At 40.5% G+C, this 19,511-nt stretch overlaps 1 protein-coding gene across 4 annotated transcripts in view; it reads right to left on the bottom strand.

Annotated features, from left to right (window-relative positions):
- HTR4 (5-hydroxytryptamine receptor 4) overlaps positions 1-18,762 on the bottom strand; it is a 196,735-nt gene extending 177,973 nt beyond the window's left edge. For 3 of the 4 annotated variants that reach the window (XM_064366497.1, XM_064366498.1, XM_064366496.1), the window contains exons 1-2: positions 8,875-8,931; positions 849-921 (exon numbers count right to left, since the gene is read on the bottom strand). In XM_064366497.1, the coding sequence (XP_064222567.1) occupies positions 849-874 (26 nt within the window). In that variant the 5' untranslated portion in view covers positions 875-921; positions 8,875-8,931. Of the gene's footprint in view, positions 1-848; positions 922-8,874; positions 8,932-18,307 lie in introns of those variants that run through there. The other variant, XM_012455135.2, reaches the window with a different exon arrangement.
- Positions 18,763-19,511: the final 749 nt, after the last annotated feature.

Here is a 19,511-nt window from a genome sequence, read left to right on the forward strand (position 1 = left end):
TTAGAGTTTCTGTCAAGATATTTGACAGCTCCTTTTGTCATAGTTTTCTACTACTTTAAACACAGAGGCACAAGGCCCTGATCTATGCCTGAAATATACTTTTCTATGGGTCTCAAGTGAATGAAAAACAGTTTCTATGATTACAGCAACAATGAATTTTTTAGGATGTAGTCCAGCTACTGATATCTATGGATATTTCTCAGCCTCAAATGCCAATTCATAACATTTAAGCCTTATTGAATACATTTTTCTTTGTACTATTTGATTGTGCCAAATAAAGCAAGCCTTTTCGAAAAAAAAGAAAAAATCTTCCCTAGGAGTCAGAGTATTATTTCATATCCAAGGTTTGCAGAAAATTCAGGAAAACAAATCAAAATGAAACAAAAACCATTTAGCTTTGTGTAACTATACCATGCAACCATTATGTCACATAATATGATAATCTAGTTAAGAAAAGAAGTGGACAAACTAGAACCTGCTATAAAAAGCAATGTGAATTTGTCTCAAGTTTAGATGTACAGATAGATATTCTTAAGCTATGTTTACCCCCATTTAAATACATCTTCTTCCTATTACAGAGATGAATAATCTGTTTTCAAACAGCATCTCCATAATGCAGACTTTTAGTATAGGAAACTGGAAACATTTACAGCCATATTACATTTTTCACTTAAGCAAAAATGATAAAATACTAATAATCAAACAGTACCATAGACATGATTGTATATGAAACATCAAAGAAAATCCACATCCACTAACTTTATAACTCTATAACAACGGATTTTTAGAGGCTTCATAGCAGAAATGTTCACAGTTCACAGCACAATATGTACAGAAAGGTAACATACCTCACATTAGCATCAAGTTTGTCCATTACAGGAAATAAGCATGAGTGAGCTGGATTTCAGTGCCCACAGGGTCCTACAATGTGGAATTAAAAAGATGTTAAAAATGAAAGTAACACTGAAAAATACAAGTCCTTTTTTTAAAAAAAAAGGTCAAATAATTATTGCTTCCTATTATGACTTGTTTTGTAGAAATATTTAATAAAAAATACTGTAGCAAAAAGCTTTTGGCATATTGAGGTACGGTATAGCCAAGTGTCACAAAAGGTTTACTTACATCCTACTGATTGCTTGTTGACTAAAACATATGGATGCTTCTTTTTGCTCTGTTTATTGCTCTTTTTGTTTTTCCCAGAAACGTGGCTTTTTTTATCATCTACATTAGGACAGTAACTAGTGAAAATAGGTAGCTACATTCATTATGATTAAAACAGTACATTGCCTAAGCTGGTCAATCATTTTGTTTCCTATGAAGATTAAAAAAAAAGTAATAAATGTTTAAACCATTTTGAGGGTAGGAAATCACAAATTTCTTTGAGAATCTAGTAAACTCTTGAGAATGGTCTGCCCCCCAAAAAATAGATATGCATACACCATATGCACACTATCTAGAGAGTCCATGCTTCCTTGAACTCAGGAATCCAGTAACTCCAGGCTTATCCAGGAACTACAGGCTAAGAATTCCCAATTGAGGAGAGTTAACTTTCAAATTACCAAAGTTCCTCCATCACAGATTCTCAGATGACCTTGTAGTCTGTAATGGATGGGCAGTCACTGATCTCCACAAAAATCAACCTTCTTAACTAATTGTTCAGTTCCATTTTTGCAAATAATTTCTTTGTCTTCATCACATCTGTTCCACAGCATGATGAATCGATGAATGTAGGGGCAGGGCCAAACTGTTTCTTCCAGGGTCACCAGGAGGAAGTCCTTTTCCTTCTGAGCATCATCATTCACTTCTCAGTAAAGAGAAGAGATTGGAAAAAAATAATCTCTGAGTTCACTGCTAGCTCTGATATTCTATAGTTCTTTCTGCTAGTTTTCTAATTGAATCTTATCAAGAAGAAACTGGAAATCTGTTTATCTACATAACAGAACCATGAAACTCAGCCTGGGCCCTTAGATACCTTGGCCAGGGTGAGTTAAACAGATGTGGTTGGCAGCCAGGAAGAGAATGACCAATCACTAGATCTGGAAAGACCTAGACTCTCTGTGTTTTTCAATGTTTGTTTCTTAGAGCCTCTGACAATATGAGCTCTCATGGACATTTCTGGGCCTGGGGCAGGCATGGGGAAGGCTCCACCTGCAGGACTCCAAGCCCCATTTCCTAATATGAAGTAAAGAAGCTCTGTCCACATCTATCTGTTTCACATTTTGAATCTAGAATAATATTTTGTTGGAAATATACAAGTACAAAGCCCTAACTATTGAAGTGATGGGGCTAAATCCTCTTTCCTCATCTATCTAAATTTTTTTCTGAGATGATCACATCCATCTGGTGGCTGAAAATACAGTACAATTGCAATACTATTCACTGTAGACTCCCAAAATTTTATCCCTACATTGAGTCTTTCCTAGACATAGACAGTGCCCATCCAGCATCTCAAGATGGATGATTAAAAAGCATTTCAAACTAAACTCTTCCTTTCTCATTTCTAGCACAAAAGCCTGCTCTCCCCTAGTGTTCTCCATCTCAGTAAATAGCCCACCATTTACCCAGTGATTCAGACAGAAAAAACTTCTTCTCACACCCTAAGACCAAAACATCAGCAAACTCATTCTTTCTATTTTGAAAATGATTCCTGGCCGGGGGAAGTGGCTCACGCTGTAATCCCAACAGTTTGGGAGGCCCAGGCGAGTGGATTGCTTGAGCCCAGGAGTTTGAGACCAGCCTGGGAAACACGGCAAAACCCCATCTCTACAAAAAATTAGCTGGGTCTGGTGACATATGCCTGCAGTCTCAGATACCTGGGGGGTGGGCGTGTGAGGTAGGAGGATCTCCCGAGCCCAGGTCAAGGTTGCTGTGAGTGATGATTATGCTACTACACTCCAGCCTGGGTGGCAAAGTGAGACCCTGTCTCAAGAAAAAAGAAAGAAAACAAAAAAGGAAAAGAAAGAAAGAAAATTATTCCTTCACCTGACTCTTCTGATCACCTCTGGACCCAGCACCTGGGTCCAAGGCACCAAATTGTTTCTCTGAAATACTCACCCCCACCCCTAATTTGTCTCCTGCCAGAATGATATTTTTAAAATGTAAGTCAGGTCATTTCTTGCTTGTCTAAAATTCTAGTGGCTTCCTATCACACTTAGAATAGAATCCAAATTCCTTATCATAGCTAACCAGACCTTATACGATCTGGCCCCAGCTCTTCTCCAAACTCAACTGTAGCCATGCCCCTCCCCTTCCCTGCCCACCATTTCACTGGTTTTGCTACTTTTGGGGGCCATCACTGTAAACTCCCACCTCAGGGCCTTTTCACTTTGCCTCTTTTCCCTGGAATGTGACCATGTAGATTACCCCCTCACTTCCTTAGGGGTGCTGCTCAAATACCACTTCCTCAGACAGGTCTTCTCTCAACACCTAACTACAATTTCACACCCCATTTTCTAAAAATGTCTATCCTCTTTCTCTGTTCTATTTTTTCTTCCCAGTATATGTATTATATATACATATAGTCAATTGCTTTTTTATTTGTGATCTGTCTCGCTCACTAGAATACACATTTCAAAAGGGCATAGGACACTGTCTTGATTATTGTGATATCCTCAGTGCCCTAGAAAAATGCCTAGTAGATTGTGTCCTCATCATAGATATTTATTGATTCAACTAAGTAGTTCATTATTTTAGTGAATGAGGAAACTGAGACTTAGGAGTTTTTATTTTCACACTGGGAGGTAATATATGGACCATCCCAGAATATAATATTGTAATTTAAAGAATAGCAAAAGCATTATATCTTAATTAGTTACCCTTTACTAAGTGTTAATAAGTGCCAGACATTGCCCTTTTTCTCTACCTCCAACCTCTGAGTCCAACCTCCATCCTATAGATGAAGAGAATGAGGATCAGAGAGGTTAATTGACTTGCCAAAGTCATACACAGCTAGCACTTGACTAATCTGGGGATAGAATTCAGGGCTGTGAATTCCAAAACTCCAGGTTTAGCTTACATCATTCTTGTCATCTTATTATACTTCCTTTCACTGGAGCAAGAGAGTATCCTGATGAAAAGAACATTTACTATAATTTTCTGCTATCCATCCATCTATTTCATCTTTCCTTGAGAATAGTGTCTTGCTTTTCCTTACTGGAAACACCCCTTCCCCACTTCAATCCCTAGCTTCAGTAATGAACACATAAGCAGGGCTGGTCAATCAGAATGGTCCATTCCTGGCAACAAGAATCCCTTAGGTTACTGGCTGGACCAGGGAAAGCCAGGCCTAGAATTTTTGCCAGAAAGAATCTCTCTTTTCCCTGGTGTTGTCAGAGACTTTGAAGCTGATGGTGGCCATCATTACCACTCTATGGGAGGAGCTTGTCTGAGAAGAAAACTAACCCAAAGGAAATCCGAGATGCAACACAGGGAATGTCACTGTCCTGCCTGTATAATTTGAGGCTTAAGATCCAGCAGTGTCTTAAGATAATTTTACACTTGAATGTCCTAATTACTAGAGCCAACAAATTCTTTTTTCCTCCTTAAGCCAGTTCGAGTTGTGTTCCAGTCAGCAAGCAAATGAATCCTGAGTAATATACAATATAATCAATATTGTATTGTTTTACAGATTAAAAGGAATAAAAGATGGATAGTTTCAGCTTTAAAAGCCATTAAAACCTAAAGTTCATATCATTAAAACTGCATATGAAAATGTTACAGCACAAGGAAAATCTTATATATTCATAGCGTATACATTATTAGATTCTGTACACTGAAACCCAATGAGCAAATTTAAAATGATTGCCTTTTAACAAACCAGTGAGATGCATGTATTTTGTCAGAGAGAAAGGAACAGAGGAAGGAGGAGTTGATGATTAGTACCTATCCTAATTTGATTAATTGATTATGCTCCACTATTTTCTGCAGGGCTCACTAGGGAGAACTAATCAGAGCCATGATTATAGGAACATCTCTTGCTGGGAAGATTGCATAGGGTGAGGGGGATGTGGAAGGAACCAGTGCTTTTATCTTGCATACTTATATTTCTGGCTTCTTCACAAAACACTGCCTTACTAATTAAAAACACAATCAACCCAGAACATCTCCTATGTTCAGGTACAAGTTGAGTCACTTCTAAAAATTCTGCCAATTCAAATCCATTAATACCTGGTGTGTATGCATGTGGGGTGTGAGTGTGTTTTAATGACAGTCACCCTGTACCCTATCACCTGGGCTAAGGGACAAGAAATGATACCCTCCATACTAATCCCCTTCAGAGAAACAGTCATAGATCGTCAGAGAAAGAGCTTGGCAAGTTCTGGAAAAGGGATGGGTGAGGAATCAAACAAACACTTTTACCATGTGAGGTAAAAATCCATGTTTCAATAGTCTCTCATGACCATGAAGGACAAGCTTAAACCACTGGAATTACTCAGAACATTTTATCCATCATAAAAGTAAAATTGCAGCAACAAAATCTCTATTAGATTCCCTTGAGCTTCTTTTTCTTGATGGATATATTCAGAATCTGAGTTTTCTTTATAAGACTAGGAGGAGGAGGAAGAGCTTATTTTATTAAAGCCACTCAATACCAATTCTATCTAATCCTAGGTTTTCTGGCTTTACAAGTTTTAAGGGCAAATCCAAAAGGTAAGTGCATCCCATCTTTACCCTTGTTTTTGATTCAGAATTCTCCGAAATATTGCTGTGGAACAGTTGTTAATGGTTAACAGAAGGTGTGTAGTTGCATCTCTATTATAAGAAGTGTGAGCACAAGGTTCACTTGTAGATAGTCCCCACCTACTGGAATGAAATATCGATGTAGTTTGGTACAGTGCCAACATCTGCCAACCTGGAGCTGTGTCATAGTCTCAGCTTGCTTTGCTGTGCTTTGTTTTGTTTTCTCTGGTTTTGGTTGCATGGATGGATATTCATGCATAACTATGCTTGGATTGACCACGTTTTTAAATAGAGTATGGCTACACGGGTTAAATTTCTACATCAAAGGACATAGCCAATACCCTTTTTTTGGGACAAGTGTCAGGAGTAAGTAAAACATTATTTATGTTAACAGCCAAATCAAGGGTGGGAGCCTGACATAATGCAATAATTGATTATGGCCTACTGGAGAGGGAGTTACTGGAACTAGGCCCTCCACCTGACCGTGCTACTAACTCATTGTCCTATTCTTAGGCAAGTCTGTTCACTATTCATGATCTCAATTTTCCCAATTGCAGAATGGAATGCGGCAGACGATGAACCCCAGGGAGAAATGTCAAGTAATTGGAACTTCTCTAAAGTTACAGGAAACTTGTAGAATGTCTCAAATAGGTTCCATCCACTGATCAGGTAGAATAAAAGTAAGAGAAATGTGTAAGACTAGATATTGGATAAGAATTACCTGTCCAAAGGCTTGCTGTTGGCTTTCTCACCTCACTGCTCTAATATACTACCCGCCATATGCACTAAAACACACAGTCCCACCAGGATCACACAAGCAAGCAACGCTCAATCTTATAAATTCTATGATAATTGTGATTTCCTAGTACCCCAAACTCTCTTGACCTTCAGTATGAAAAAAATTATCGAATCATCTGAAAACTTGCAACAGAGAAAATACTCTCACCAAATGGAAGAAAAATCCTCTCCTTGACTATTTACTTGGATTTTGTTTTCTGGGAAACATTCAGAATTTATAGGATGCTGTCTTGGCAATTTTTTTAACCTTAATCAGCTGATACATTCTCTTTAAAAGAATTTCTGCCTATAAATTAGTCCCTCACCAAAAGACTATATTGTTTATCTAGAGCTCTAAATTGCAGTGTACAGGCGAAAATGTGTACAAACTATTAAGAAAAGAAAAGCCTGTGTTCCACATGTTGGATCACTTTACTGCTGGTAGTAAAAATGCCATTTGAACTAAGTCATTTAGAAGGATTTAATCCTAAATAAAAAGTTTCTAGCCATTTCATTTCCATAACTTAATATCCAATATGGAAGCCAATTCTATTGTAATTGAAATACACCCATACTGATATGTATAATTAGAATGCAAAGGGTTTTTAACTTTTTTCAAAGTAAATGCACATTTCTCAGCTGGGTAAATAAACATTTCACAGCTGGTAAGTTTAGCACCTGTGTCAAAAAAACTGATATATAGAACAGCCCTTAACCAGTGAAAGGATATTCAAGAGGCATATCCAATCTACCTTTGTTAAAAAAATGGGCTGGGTGCAGTGGCTCATGCCTGTAATCCCAGCACTTTGGGAGGCCAAGGAGGGAGGATCACAAGGTTGGGAGTTTGAGATCAGCCTGATCAACATGGTGAAACCCCGTCTCTACTAAAAATACCCCATCTCTACTAAAAATTAGCTGGGCATGGTGGAGGGCACCTGTTATCCCAGCTACTCAGGAGGCTGAGGCAGAAGAATCACTTGAACCCGGGAGGCGGAGGTTGCAGTGAGCTGAGATCACACCACTATACTCCGGCCTGTGAAACAGAGTGAGACTTCATCTAAAAAAAAAAAATGGGGTACAGGGAAAATAAAGAGGTAACATGGACTTCCATTTCATGTAGTACTGAATGGGATATATGTAGAGTGTTTCTATAAATCAGGTATTTTTTTTTCAAAGGCGGAGATTATTTTTCAGCAAAGAATATGATAAGATCCCAAGAAATCAGAATGAATTAAGTGTGAATCTGAGAATTTTGTGGGAAAAAAAAAAGAGAAGATTCAGTTTATGTGCTTTTGGTATCACTTGATTAACATTTCAGCTGCTTTTGACCACAAATTCTGAGAAAAGAGATATAGTACATGATCAGCAAGTATCTGAGAATAAATAGCATGGCATAATCTGAAAGTTCTACTTGATAATTAGAGAAGGAATTAGCCTTGTCTTTGTGGCTCCAGAAGAGAAATGGGTGCAAGGCTCAGGAGAAGTTTGAGACTCACTGTGAGGTAGATCATTTCAATCATCTGTGCTGTCCAATTATTGATCTGTGTGCCTTGGCAAGCGACAGGATCCACCTCAGTGGGAGGCTTAGAGGCCAGAAAGCCTGCAGTCAGTCACGTTTGAGGGAAAGAAATAAATCTTAGATGATTATGAATTCTGATGAAATCCAGGAACGCAATGAGAACAGAACTATTTTGGTTCTCAAGTTTAGGCATGCGTAAGAATCACCTGGAGGCTTGTAAAAACAAAAATGCTGGACCCCATTCCCAAGTGTCTGATACAGTAGATTTAGAATGAGAATCTGCATTTTAACAAATTCACGGATATGACTGCTGCTGGTGGTTCAGGGACCACTCTTTGAGAACCACTGTGGCAAAACAGCAATTCTCCAAGTGTGGTTTACATCCCACTGGAGAAACAATACGGTATTAGGTAGTAGGTCTAGAGCATTAAGTACTCATCAGATCATACGGTGAAAAATGTGCTCTGTTTTCATTTTCTACTTTAGTCACAGTTGTTTATGTTGATGAAAAGAACTCAAATAGGTGCTAGTTTATGAAAACCCTCTTATTATTTTCTAATCTCTCTTTTATAATAAAGAAGAATAGGTTTCAAGCTCACAATTTTTTTTTTTTTTTTTTTTTTTTTTTTTTTGCTAGAGACACTGTTGTCTTAGTTGGTACCCCAAGAAGCAGATCTTATGATAAGGACTAAATGCACATAATTTGGCAGGTGCCAGTACACTGATAGGAGAATAATAATATAAAAAACAGAATGAGACACAGTCAATAAGATGTGTATTATTAAGCCACTGAAACTTAATCTCACAGGGAAGCATTGGGAAATGGTGTAAAACATATGCCTCAGAATCATCCCAGACAAGAGGGTAGGAAGGTGGAGTATGGATACTCCCATACCCACCATTTATTGGTTAGAGCTATCCACAGTGGAACTTGGATTCTCAGGCACCTCCAATTTATTGTGCTTAGCCCTCCAAAAATGTTGCAGGTTCATCACTGGAAGTCTGATGGCTTACACAGAAATGGTCAGGGAATCTGCAGGGAAATGAAGCAACACCGGCATTGTCCATTCCAGCTATTTCGCTGAAATCTAACATAAATACATTGTTCTCGGTATACTGTATTTATTTTTACAGGTGTTTTCTATTTCTTGCAATTGGTACTGGTTTTCGCTTTCATTTCTGTTTCTTTATAAAATAAATTTATTTAAGGAAAATTATTTGATCTAAAGAAAAATGTTACACAGTTAATGTTCCAGATGGTATGAAAAGGTGGCGAGAATCACGAAGTAGAACTGGAATGAAGTTTGAGAAATGCTGGCATAATGGTTTAAAGCAGGTGTTGGCACTTATTTTCTGTAATTGGCTATTTACCAAATATTTTAGGCTTTCCAGAGCATAAGGTCACTATCACAACTACTCAGCTCTGCTATGTCATATGAAAACAGCCATAAACAATACATAGATGATGGACACGGCTGTGTTCCAATAAAACTAAATATATGGACATAGAAATTTGAATTTTATATAATTTACACTTGTCATGAATTTTATATAATTTACACTTGTCGCAAAATATTATTCTCCTTTCAATTTTTTTCAAATAATTTAAAAATGTAAATATCTTCTTTTTAGCTTGCAAGCCATACAAAAACAGGCAGTGGGCCAGATGGTTTACCAACCCCTGATTCAAAGCACAACCCTGGAATCTGACCTACTTCTATTAATTAGCAATATGACCTTGGGCAAAATACTTGACTTTTCTTAGCCTCAACAGCCTCATCTGTATAGTGGGGGTAAACACACCAACAACCTCACAAGGTTGATGCAAAAATTAAAAATAGAAAATGAACACTTATAAAGCAGGTGCTCAGCGAGTTCACAGTATGATATTAGCCAGCTGTTGTAATAAGGTGGACTCCAGCTTTTTTGTTTCCCAATCATTGGAGGGTACATGTTTCCTACGCTGCTTCTTCAAAAAGGCAGCTGTGCACCTAGGCGCCCATCTCACCTACTTTGGGATATGGTTACAGAAATTATTCCTCTTCTCTGTAAGATAAGCCTCTTAAGGGCTGAGCTTGAAAATGTCCAAGGGTTCTTGTCATTGTTGATTTCAGAGGGCTGGAATTGTGAGCAGGTCATACGAAAATTTACATTTGATCTAAATTAACTCTTTACAGCTAGCATTTTGAATCTTACAAAATTATGCTATTGATAGAAGTGGTTCTCAAACATTAGTATATCTAAAAATCTCATGGAAAACTGTAGGTTCAGACATCACCATACTCAAAGCATTTTTGAATCAGTAGGTTCAGGAATCTTTCTTTTAACAAATGCTCCCATGATTCCGATGAAGATGATTCCTGGAGAGCAGTTCAGGTAGAAACCCTGCACTGCCAGCATAGAGTGCAATCTGTCCAGGTGAACACACCCTTCTGAAATCCTCTTTAATGATTTTTCTGTGTCTGTTTAAATGCCTCATTGGCTGAGAGACTAGGATTATAGTATTTGCCATGCGTGCCAAGAGGAAGGTTTCTGCAGGCATGTTTACCTCTGCTGTCCTCACTCTGTGCTATTTCTTCTGAACTTCATGAATTAGGAAACCACTTATACAGAATTCTCTATTTCAGATATCATGTGCTGATGATCATATCTAAATAACATGCCAGTGCAATCTCAAAAGACATAGGCTATTTACAGCCACTTAGATGAAAATTCCTGAGCAAAATCGGCATGTTTCCTAGACTAATAAAATGTCACCTCCTGAAAGGTTGCTGTCTACCATCTCCTACCAAGAGTTTCTAAACCAACCCCTGGAGAAAAAATAAAACTATACCCATAGATTATAGAGGGGCCCATTTAACACAGAAGAAAGGGCTCCTGGGGAGGAAGCAGAAGAAGAGCAATGGCACATTTTTATAAGAGACCAAGAACCTAACCCTTCCCATGCATTACCTCATTCACCTTCACATCACACTATGAGGAGGTTCTGCAATTATTCTCATTTCACAGATGAAGAAACTGAGGCATAGGAAAGAGGAGCTGCCCAAAGTCATTCCAGGCAGTGACTCCAGAGCCCAGATCTTTAGCCACTAAGTTATCCCACAAAATATCCAGATCTCAGTGGTCCCCATCTCAGCTTGCCAAGCTTAATTTACTAACTAGTATTTATTTAGCCTCTCAAAGCTTCCAGAATGTCTATCAGCACTTGAAAGAGAATAAGTTTTTAACTAAGGCCCAACTTTGCTCTTGGCATCATGTGACTTTGAGCTCCTCGCTTTGCCCTAGGTTTATAGCTGTTCACTGTGGTTAAGACATCCAGCCCACCTGTCTTATAGACCCGCTGCTACTCATGAAGCTCAAATAAGATAACATATGTGAAAGTCCTCCGAACATTGCAAAAAGTTATCCAAAATGGTAATTTCTCAGTCTGTCATTTTCATAAATTATTTTTAAATATTGAGAAGGAAAAAAGAGTTCATTCATTTTATGAAATCATCTGTGTCAAAAATCAAATTTTTCAGAGATCTGAGGTAGATTGTAAAATACCAAAACTGTTGATCTTTGGGGGAACAAAGGAACACTACTACTTGGAAGGTGGACTATTTTTTGTGGCTCAATGTAATACAAATTATGGGAGCTTGAGAATCAGATGACTTGGGCACTAAACATTGCTCTGCCACTACCTCAACTTCGGTGAGTCTTTCCTTCTCCCTTTCCAGAGGAGACAAAGCTGCTTGGTGGTTAAGAAGGTGGTTTGGGCCAGGAGCGGTGACTCACTCCTGTAATCCCAGCACTTTGGGAGGCTGAGGCAGGCGGATCATCTGAGGTCAGGAGTTTGAGACCAGCCTGGCCAACATGGCAAAACACCTTCTCTACTAAAAGAACAAAAATTAGCCGGTGTGGTGGTGCACGCCTGCAGTCCCAGCTACTCAGGAGGCTGAGGCAGGAGAATCGCTTGAACCCAGGAGGTGACAGTTGCAGTGAGCTGAAATTGTGCCATTGCACTCCAGCCTGGGTGACAGAGCGAGACTTTGTCTCAAAAACAAAACCAACAAAAAAGAGAAGGTGGTTTGGGAAGTCAGACTGCCCGTGTTAAGTCCCAGCCCAATCACTTCCTCATGAGTGACCTTGGGCAGGTCATGTCACCTGTCTTGGTTTGTTTCCTCAGCATAAAAATAAGAACAAGAAGCAACAGCTTTGCAATCATCCAAAAGATGGATTGGTGAATAGATAGAAATATGACAAAGCAACTATGGTAAAATGATACTTAAAGAATCTTTTGGGTGACTATATGAGTGTTCACTATATAGTTCTTTCAACTTTCCCCTTAAGTATGTATTTTCATAATAAAATATTGGAAAATAAGCCTCCAAAAGGGCAACAACAGAGTTTTTAGAAAAGTTAAATGCGATACAGAGCTCTCAGCAATGCTCATGGTAAGTGCTTGGCATCAGCAATGATGATCTACTGTACAGGTAGAAGATGGGGTACAGTCTGTGAGTTAGGTCATGCTAGGTGAACAGATGTGACAAACATGAGCAGAATGAGAAGCCAGGCCACATGACACAGAAACCAGGTGGACAGAGAGGAGCCGGGATGTGCCCACTGTAGCATCAGAGTTCAAGACAGACGCACTAATGGAAGGATCAGGATGTTGTGTCGGGGTTGCCTAATGTGGAGGAACCTTGAAAAGAAAGGCAGATTGTCTTTATTACGAGCCACAGTATGTGATTCTCCATCCAACATCCCTTTTGGAGAAGAAAAATACTGGCCTTGAAGTCAAACCTGAGTTTAAATCCTGTCTTTGCCATATTAGTTGTGTGATAGGAGAGGACATTTATTCAGGCATCCACAAAACCACTTGTCATTGGAAAAATCTACCACTACTACAAGGATGAGCCTATGGCAACTATGCTTCTGCTATGGCTTCTTGGACATAAACAATTGAGCCAATCAGATCTCTGTCTTGAGAATCTGAACTAAGAGAACAGTCTCCTGGGAATGTGTCACACTAATGGCAGAGCAATGGGGAAAGGATCATGAACTCTGGGAGCGCTGTTTTCCAGAGTTGGCTGGTTTCCCATCCTTCCTGGAGTTCAGTTCCTTAACTCCTAAGGAGAAGCACTATTATCTTTTCAATACATTCCAACTTTTTTGTTTAAATAACCAGTGTTGGCTTCTATTATGTATAACCAATAAATATATTTACTAATACACCTAGCCTTCTAACTAATACAAGAGTTTTCTTAATGTGTCTAGGCCTTAGTTTTCTCATCTGTAAATGAGACAAACAATACTTCTCTAAGGAATTGATAGAAAAATCAAGGAAGACTAGATGTATGAAACTCCACAGCCTATAAAATATTCAATAAACATTATGTCAAATCTGAGTTTCAGAACAGATCTTTCTGAGCAAGTACTTAGAGACACCTTGCTTGGATGAGGATGTGTGATCATCAAAAAATAACAACAACAACAACAACAAAACAAATAATAGATGCTGATATTCAAGAAGAAGGAAGGAGTTGATTGAGTATGAAATTTGGTTTTAAAATAAACTTTCTGATTGAGATATTAAAAATTGAATTAGTTACATACATAAATGTGCAGACTTAAATTGCTGTTGGATTTCTCCATAGTGCTAATGTGGATTTGAAAGGGAAGAAATACAAACTGGATGGACAGATAATAGAGCTTTCTTAACTTAAAGAGACTCTTCAGAATTTATCTGGCAGTAGACAAGGTATTAAAGGACTTTCAATTTGGATTACTCTGTGAGTAATGAGGAATTTTATCATCCAAATTAAGGTAGCAGTGGGGGTAGGTGGAGGCAAGGAATATGACAAGATCTAAGACCAGAATTAATCCAACCTAGAAGTACAATTGCTGAGAAAAAGCAAAGGTTTTTCTGAAACTGGAAACAAGAGGCAAAGTTTAGATGCTTAGCAAGAAATGTCAATTCATCCCTAGTAATTATTGACCTTTCAGTCTTGTTCCACTCATTGATTCTCATTAATCCAAATGTTTAGTTATATTAAAATCAGATATATTTTCATTCTAAAAATCCAGGTGGCTGGATTTTGAGTTTCATTTTCATTCTTTAGGTCTTAACCCAGTGGTTCTCAAATAGTGGTCTCAGGACCAGCAGCAACATTATCACCTGTGATCTTATTAGAAATTTAAATTCTCAGACCTCAACCTACCAGCAATCTATGTTTTGTAAATATTTTTTAATATATAATTTTTGTGGGTACATAAGGTACATGAGATGTTTTGATACAGGTATGCAATGTGTAATAATCACTTCATGATCATGTAAAATGGGGTGTTCATCCCCTCAGGCATTTATCCTTTGTGTTACAAATAATTCAATTATTCTGTTGCTCATGAAAGTTTGAGAACTACTATCTTAACCCAATCATGAGGCTGGTAAAGCCAGTGTTCTATCATTTATTCACTGGCAATTACCAAACTGGTGAATTTGTTGATATAGGGTCTTAAAAAACTAGTCAACCTTCTTAGACATGCCTTAGATTTGCAAGCATATTAGTAATTGGTAATTGGCAGTCATCCTTACTCTGACTATATTTAAGGCTAGCCCTATGAATAAGTCTATTTGATAGCCATTTACATTGTATTTACCATTGTTAAAATGTATACCACTTTCTACTGCCTTAATAGTATAAAAAGTCAACAGCATGCAGAATGAAAGAATCAAAGGGCAAATCAAGAAGTGTAATGAGAGAGTTGATTTAAAATACGGCAACTTTAATTCTGACAAGAGAAGAAATATCTAAAGTTTAGATTGATGGTAAGGAGAAGTTAATGGAGAAATAAAGGTATCATACATTGTTCCTTTCTCCATCCCTCCTTTCCCCTGCACCTTCCCACTTTTCTATTACCCAACCCTGCCACCACCCCTCTCACTCTACATATGCCTTTGAGCTATTTCTGAATAAGAGAGAGGGTGTGAAGAAATAAAAATGAGAGAAATCACATTTCAGCTGAACACAACTCACAAACTCATAGTCTCTCCTGTTTTCTAAAGGCAGACTTGGATCTACAACTGGGCTTGGGGATATCTAAGCTCTTTTCCACCCTGTAACACCAAGATCCCATTCATGCAAGGCGTTATAGCATGGAGGTTCAGAGCACGGACTCTGGAATCAGACAACACATGATCCCACCCCAGCTTCACTACTCCATAGCTGAGAGAACATGGGTACATTATTTTACCTCTCTGTTTGAGTTACCTCATTGCTAAAATGAGAGTAACAGAAGTATCTCTTTCATAGGATTCTTAATGAAGATTAAATAAGATCATTTTCATTAAGCATTTAGAACAGTGTCTGGCACATATCAAGGTCTAGATTAATGTGAGCTATTAAGATTATTATTATATTGCCTCCCAAATGCTCCTCAGCCTTCAGCAGCGTGTTGAGCATTTCCAGGCATAGCAACAAGGCAGTGAAAACCGGGAGGGATAAAGGTAAATGTGTGAGGGTGATAAAGTTGGAAGGGAGTGGGAAGGCAGCTAGCAACACAGCAATTCATCTATTTATTTAAAAACTTTGTTGTAAGATGTTTCTGTGCAAGGTTACAAGACTCGTGCTGGAATTACAGCAGTGGTTTTCAGCTGAACTGGTGGAAGGAGGGGTGCTTTCCCACCCACCCTCACAGGACATTTAGCAATGCCTAGAGACATCTCTGGTTGTCACAAGTAGGGGTTGCTACTGGCATCTAATAAATACCAGAGATGCTGCTGAACATTCTACGATGCAGAGCACAGTCCTCACAACAACGAATGATCCACCTCAAAATTCCAATAGTGCCAAGAAATCTTGAATTACTACATGGTGTGAAGTTACCTTAATAAGGCTGGACACATTTTTCAATATTCAAAAAGCAATGATATGGGAGATTCTGGCACTTGATGGGAGGTGAGAATGGGTAACCTCTAAAACTCTTCCAACTCTAAGGCTTGATGTATGCAGTTTTGCTTCAACCTCAAACTGAAGTCAAGAGTGTATTTCACTCTTTCCCTCTTTGCCAGTTTGCTTTTCCTAACAACAAATTGAATTTTCATATCAACAAATTGACCGGTTAAGTATCAGAAGGTAACCATAAAAAATTAGATGAAATGTTTCTTGCTAAAACCAAGAATATCAATGGCAATCAGAGAATTCTAGCATTGAGAGAATCCTTGGAAATGATCTAGTGACTAGATTCTTGCTGAAATCATTAATCACATTTCACAGGTGAAGAAACCAAAACTTAGAAAAGCAAACTAATGATCTATGTCACATAATGATGCCACAGCCATCATCCAGATTCTTCCAAAAACCTGATTTTACTTGTTAGTCAGACAGTGATAATATCAAGGGTGTTGACTTCAAGTATTTGCTTTGCATTTTTTCACTGATCACAGTCTATATCTGTTCCTATCTCCAGAAACTCCCAAATAAAGGTCTTACTTGGTAAGGTAGTGGCAGTGGGAATGAAAAACAGAATAGATTTAAGAGGTATTGAGAGAAAACAGATAAAACCTGCCTGTTGATGAAAACGATGGCAGCTACTGATGAAGGAAGAGGAGAAATACAAAGGTGACTTCAGTTCCCAGACTGGGTGATGTAGAGGATGGTGGTGTTCTATAACAGGCAGAAAAGTCAGGAGCCGGTTTGGGGTAGCAGGATGCTTATGTTGGGTTTCAGGTGCTGTCCTTTAGTCTGTGAAGCTGGGGGAGGAGATGAGGAGATGAATAGAATAAGGGAGGCCCGGAAGAGCAGGGTGAAATACTACACATTTGATTTGTTAGCTACAAGGACGCGGTGGCCCTAGAAGGAACAGCATCAGGACTGAAATCCAGATAACTCAGAGGAACCAGAGACATGACTGTCCTCTGGGACCTCAGGCCTCCTTCTGCTCCATATGAGCTGGACTAAACACTCCCTGAAGCTCCTGCTAGCTTCAGTGGGCTACAGTTCTCCTGGCATTTAAATAATGACTGTGGCTCTCCTCTGTAATAATAATTATAATAAGGCTATTTCCCATAGAAGGGAATGATGCAAACGTAAGAGAGAATTTAAGATGAAAATGCATGAGGAAAATAAACATGATTAAGAAATCACTTGCTAATGCTGCAAAACCTCTTTACTTTTTACTAATTTTTTTCCTGACACTTGTATATTTCCTAGGTGAGAGCTGCTCTTCAGAACTCTGCTGGTCTCATCCCTGCCCTGACTTTTTCTTGTTTTCAGGGCACCGCGTCCATCACCCACGTCCTTTTCCTTCACAATCTGGCTCACCAGGAGCACGTAGCAACATCTCCCTTGGTCACTGATGCTGAAGTTTCACTCAGGGGACAGAGTAAATATCCACTACTGCCCACCACAGTCACCTACAGTTTTAAGGCCCCCAGAATCCATCCCAGCAATAGAAGACAGGGAGGGCAAACTTGAATCAGTGTCTTTCCAACAAAAGTCACCTTTGGTTCATGCCAAACCTATACCCTAAGAAACATTCCGTTTCTTCATTTGATTGGACCAAATGGAAATCAAGCCAAGATTTTCTCTTAACATTGAACTCTAGGAAGACAAGCTCATGCCTACCACTTTTTCACCTCTGCCAGCTGCCACGTCCTTGTATCAACAGCCTCTTCTCCCAAAGGCAACTAACAGCACAGGGCCACACAGGGTAGCAAGCTGTGAGGAAATGCATCTGAAATTGGGATTGGGATTCTGTGAAAGGCAACTGCAGGATGGTTGTGAGTACCAGCAGTGACCGCCAAGGTTTTATGTAGCACAGCGTACCCACACACTCATGCCACGTACACACACCCCGGTGGACACCCAAGACACACACTCTTTTCTCTCTCCTCTCTCTCTCACACACACACACACAGAGCACACTCTCTGCTCTGTACATCAAGGACCAGTCATAGAGTTCACACACACATTCAGTTACACACTTGGCTATGGATGCACAGTCTATGCTCTTTCTTACACACAGGCACAAACACAAATCTTTCCATACACAACCTTCCTTGTATAGTCAGTGAGCACGCATGCAGTTTCACAAGTACTTACATACACAAGTGCAAAGCACCAGCCCCAAGCCTACAGTGGACCCACGCTGGAAACACGTCGTATACAACCAGCCAGCCCACCTACACCCTGAGCCGCCACGCACGCAGCCCACCCTGCCGCAAAGCCGTCTCCTGAGTCCAGAACCCCCAAGCCCCCGACCCTGTCAGGCTGCCCCGCCCCCGCCGCGTTCCCGCTGGCACCTGTGGGCTCCTGCGGTCCCGACCCCCGGCGCACTTGCTGCACATACCCGCTGCCGGAGGCGAGGGAGCGAGGCGCCCTGGCAGATCCGAGCGGCCACCCCCAGCCGCGGAGCCGAGCTTCTGCCGCCGCCGCTGCCGCTGCGCTCCCAGCCGCTGCCTGCGCTCTCCCCGCCGCCCCCTCGGGTGCGGGCTCCAGCCCCCGCGCTGGGGAGCCAGCGGGCGCGAGGCGCGGGCCAGGGGCTGCGGGCGCAGGACCCCAGCCCCGGATCACCTGAGCTCGCCGCGCATCGTCCTTCTCCCCGACCGAGCCGAATTCCGCGGGCTCAACAAGCCCCCAGCCCCGGCGGTCCACGCTGCCGCCCCCACTGGGCGCCAGGGACAGTGGGAGTGCCGTTCTGGCAGCAGGGCGCACAGGGGAGTGGGCGCAGAGGCGGGCTGGAGCGATCTCACCCGCTACGGGCTGGTCAGCACGCGCCCTCCCTGGCCTGAACGCTGCCCATCTGATGGAGGGCAGGAGGGAGCCCTGGGCTCACTGCAGGCTCCTGGGTGACCTTGGACAAGTTGGTCAGCCTCTCTCAGTGCCCGCTTCCTCTATTCAAAGACAATAAATATGAAAGCGTTTGTGGTGTCTGTGCCAGGGGAAATCCTACCCCTGTATAGTTTACTTCCTTCTTATGCCTCTGTCTCTGCCAGCGCAGGGTTAGTTTGGGAGGAGGGTTCAGAGTGAGCTTCGTAGCACCTTGGCTATAATACTCAAGTTTTCCGGAGGCGATGATTCCATTTGCCTGACGTCTTCCTAAATGATCCTGCCCAAACTGTTAGCCCACTATTTGCTGTCTTAGCCTGTTCTTCCCAGCTTTCACGATCTGTGACCTTGAGCATGTTATTAAACAAGAGTCAAGCCTCAATCTTCCCATCTGTAACACGGGCGTAAACTCACACCTGTGTGGTGCTGGTGTGTTGCTTAGTGAGTCGCGTCATCTGTAAAGGACTGTGACAGAGTGAAAAACATTTTTCCTCAACACATGTGACAAAGGCCTCAAATTCCAAGGATAAAATAATTCAAGAGTTAGACTAGGCATGTTGGGAAGGACGGGGGAGAGCAGAACCTTCTGTCACAGAGGCAGGCAGGGAGCCAAAGGGGCTACTGGGTGAATAATTCACCGCCTCAAGGGTCACTGAGGCGTTCTGGAACCTAAACAAGACAGAGGAGCTGTGGACAGTGATTAACTTGTGAAAGTAAATAAATCT

The sequence above is a fragment of the Aotus nancymaae genome, unplaced genomic scaffold, assembly GCF_030222135.1.
Source record: "Aotus nancymaae isolate 86718 unplaced genomic scaffold, 86718_ANA_hifiasm-v0.15.2.pri h1tg000064l_1, whole genome shotgun sequence".
Classification (NCBI taxonomy): Eukaryota; Metazoa; Chordata; class Mammalia; order Primates; family Aotidae; genus Aotus; species Aotus nancymaae.